Here is a 2,366-nt window from a genome sequence, read left to right on the forward strand (position 1 = left end):
ACCCGGGGCAGGGATTTCCCACGCAATAAAAAAAAAACAAAACAAACAAAAAAAAAAACAACAGGCAGATGCAAAGCCTTGAAAATAGCCAGCTTTAATCTGTAAGCCTGCAAAGAGAGCCTCGGGAGCAGAGCAGAGGCGAAGGAGGCAGCGGGGCCGATGAGAGACGAGCAGCTCAGGCGCAGCACCAGGGACGGTGCTGGATGGTGCCCGACTCCTACGTGCAGCAGTGCCATGCCCTCCCCAGCTACCCTGTGCATCGGCCCTTCAGATGCATAGCCGAATATTCACCGTCTCGCCTTGCTGCCCTGGGGAGTGCTCAGGCAGCCGGCAGTGTGCCCGAGGGCTCGGCAGGGCCAGGCTGAGCACCGGGGATGTGCAGCAACACCGGGCCCCAGCCTGGCACCCTGTGCCCCAACGGTGCCCAACGTAGCAGTGTTTGGTGGCTGAAGCATCTCAGGCATCTGCTCTCCAGAGAGTGGGTTTCAGCTGCTGTTTGCCAGTGGCAGGAAGAAATGGTTGTGTTACTCCTGCAGCGATTGGGAGAGAAAATCAGCTCGTCCCAGGCCACCACGGGCACCTCCACCTCACCAGCTCCAGCATGAGGCCAGAAGTAGTTTTGTCTGGAGGGACTGAAAAGAAGGCGGCTTTTCTCTTTCAAAAAACCCAAAGTGTCTAATTCTTATGGCTACAAGAGGCGGAAAATAGAAGTTTTTCCAGATTGTTGTGTACTAGAAGTCCCCCAAGTATCACTTGAATGCTCCCAGAGCAGTTTTATTTCTCGAGCCAGCTGTGTGGGCAGGGAGCAGGCTTGGCTGGACACTTCCCCATCCCAGCCCTGCTCTCCAGCAGAACCAGGACACAACGGGGACATCTCTGCCCTCATGGTGGCAGTAGGATAAAAGCAGCAACAGCAGCAACGAGGAGCCATGGCCGAGTATGGGCACCAGCCGCACCCCGTGTAGGGTGTGGGGCAGCCAGGGGGGCAGTGCCAAGGCTCTCTGGAGGGAAGGCAGAGCCTGGCAGCACCAGGGGTGCTGAGGGGCTGGATCAGGCCCTTCCAGCTGGATGTGCCACAGGGGAGGAGAGGGCCAGGGGCTGCATGAGGGCTCCTCCATGGCACACACACGTCCCCTCCAGCTGCTCCAAGGGGCCCCCAGCTGGATGTGGGGCCGTATCCTGCATCCTGCTCAGGTGACGGAGGCATCCCCATGGCTCGCTGGCCAGGCTGGTAGTCCTCACACCACGGTGACTCCACACGGTAAGCTCCAGGCATTGTCCCACAGGGCAGCAGGATCCAGCCCCTGGGTCCTGACTCCAGGGGATGATGGCTCTCCTCTGCTCCACTGTATTGTCCCATCCACGCTTGGCTTGTCAGGGCCTGGATCCCTTGGGCACTCGAGAGCAGGATGGGGCCCTGCACTCTGCCTCCTCCTGCACCCCCAGGGCTGCCGGCTCCTCCCGGCCGCTCTCAGGCGAAGGCACAGCAGCTGGATTTCTTCTTCTGGGACTCGATGTAGTCGTGGATCTGGAAGCGGGGTTCATCCGGCAGCTGCACCGCGCGCTGCTTCAGCTCCCTGGGGTGGTGGGGCCACATTACCCCACCTGCCCGCCACAGAGATCGCACGGGAGGTGGGGGGGGGCCAGGTGAACACCTCGGTGCCCGTGTCCCCTGTCCCCCAGGTACTCACTTGGCAATGGCCAGGAAGGCCAGCTCCACGTTCATGCCTGTCTTGGCGCTCGTCTCCATGAAAGGCACCCCGTACTCCTGCAAGGGCAGCACGGCCCTGTCAGGAGCCAGCCCCAGAATGCCCTCCTGCCCCTCTGAATCATCCCTGTCACCTGGCCAAGGCTTGAGGAAAAGGTACCATCCCCTCCCTGTCTTGCCCCAGGTTTTGTGTGCCACGCTGCCTGTGCTAGAGCCAGGAGGGTCTGGGTACCCATCAGAGGGGGTGGCATGGGTGTGTGGGGACCCTGAGTGACGTGCAGTTTTTGGGGGGGCTGCAGCCAGGTTAGGCCCTGGCATGGCTCACCCTGGCCAGCGATGCTCCATCCTCTGTCCTCACAGCCCTCTCGCTGCTCACATCAGCCTGGCGAGGGAAGGAAAGTGTCACCGAGTACCAGGGCCAGCTGGCATCCTGTGGGCATCTGGCAAGCAGGGAGAGTGGGGTGTGCAAGGGGCTGCCAGGAACTGGGGGTATCAGGGACCTCGGAACATCCAGTGCCCAGAGGAGAATCCAGGACCTGCTGAGCATCAAGGATGTGAGGGGGGATCCAGGGCATAGAGACACTGGGGACCTGGGGCACCATCCAGTATCTGGGGGCATCCAGAAACCAGGGGGGCTTCTGGTACCCTGCTGGGCATC

At 61.1% G+C, this 2,366-nt stretch overlaps 1 protein-coding gene across 1 annotated transcript in view; it reads right to left on the reverse strand.

The window, feature by feature from the left end:
• Positions 1-1,471: 1,471 nt before the first annotated feature.
• Positions 1,472-2,366, reverse strand: part of LOC103777926 (ras-related protein Rab-37) — a 4,590-nt gene continuing 3,695 nt past the window's right edge. The window contains exons 6-8 of the mRNA XM_008945490.1: positions 2,034-2,090; positions 1,692-1,768; positions 1,472-1,577 (exon numbers count right to left, since the gene is read on the reverse strand). Coding sequence (XP_008943738.1) covers positions 1,472-1,577; positions 1,692-1,768; positions 2,034-2,090 — 240 coding nt within the window. The remainder of the gene's footprint in view (positions 1,578-1,691; positions 1,769-2,033; positions 2,091-2,366) is intronic.

The sequence above is a fragment of the Merops nubicus genome, unplaced genomic scaffold (genome assembly GCF_000691845.1).
Source record: "Merops nubicus isolate BGI_N331 unplaced genomic scaffold, ASM69184v1 scaffold3778, whole genome shotgun sequence".
Classification (NCBI taxonomy): domain Eukaryota; kingdom Metazoa; phylum Chordata; class Aves; order Coraciiformes; family Meropidae; genus Merops; species Merops nubicus.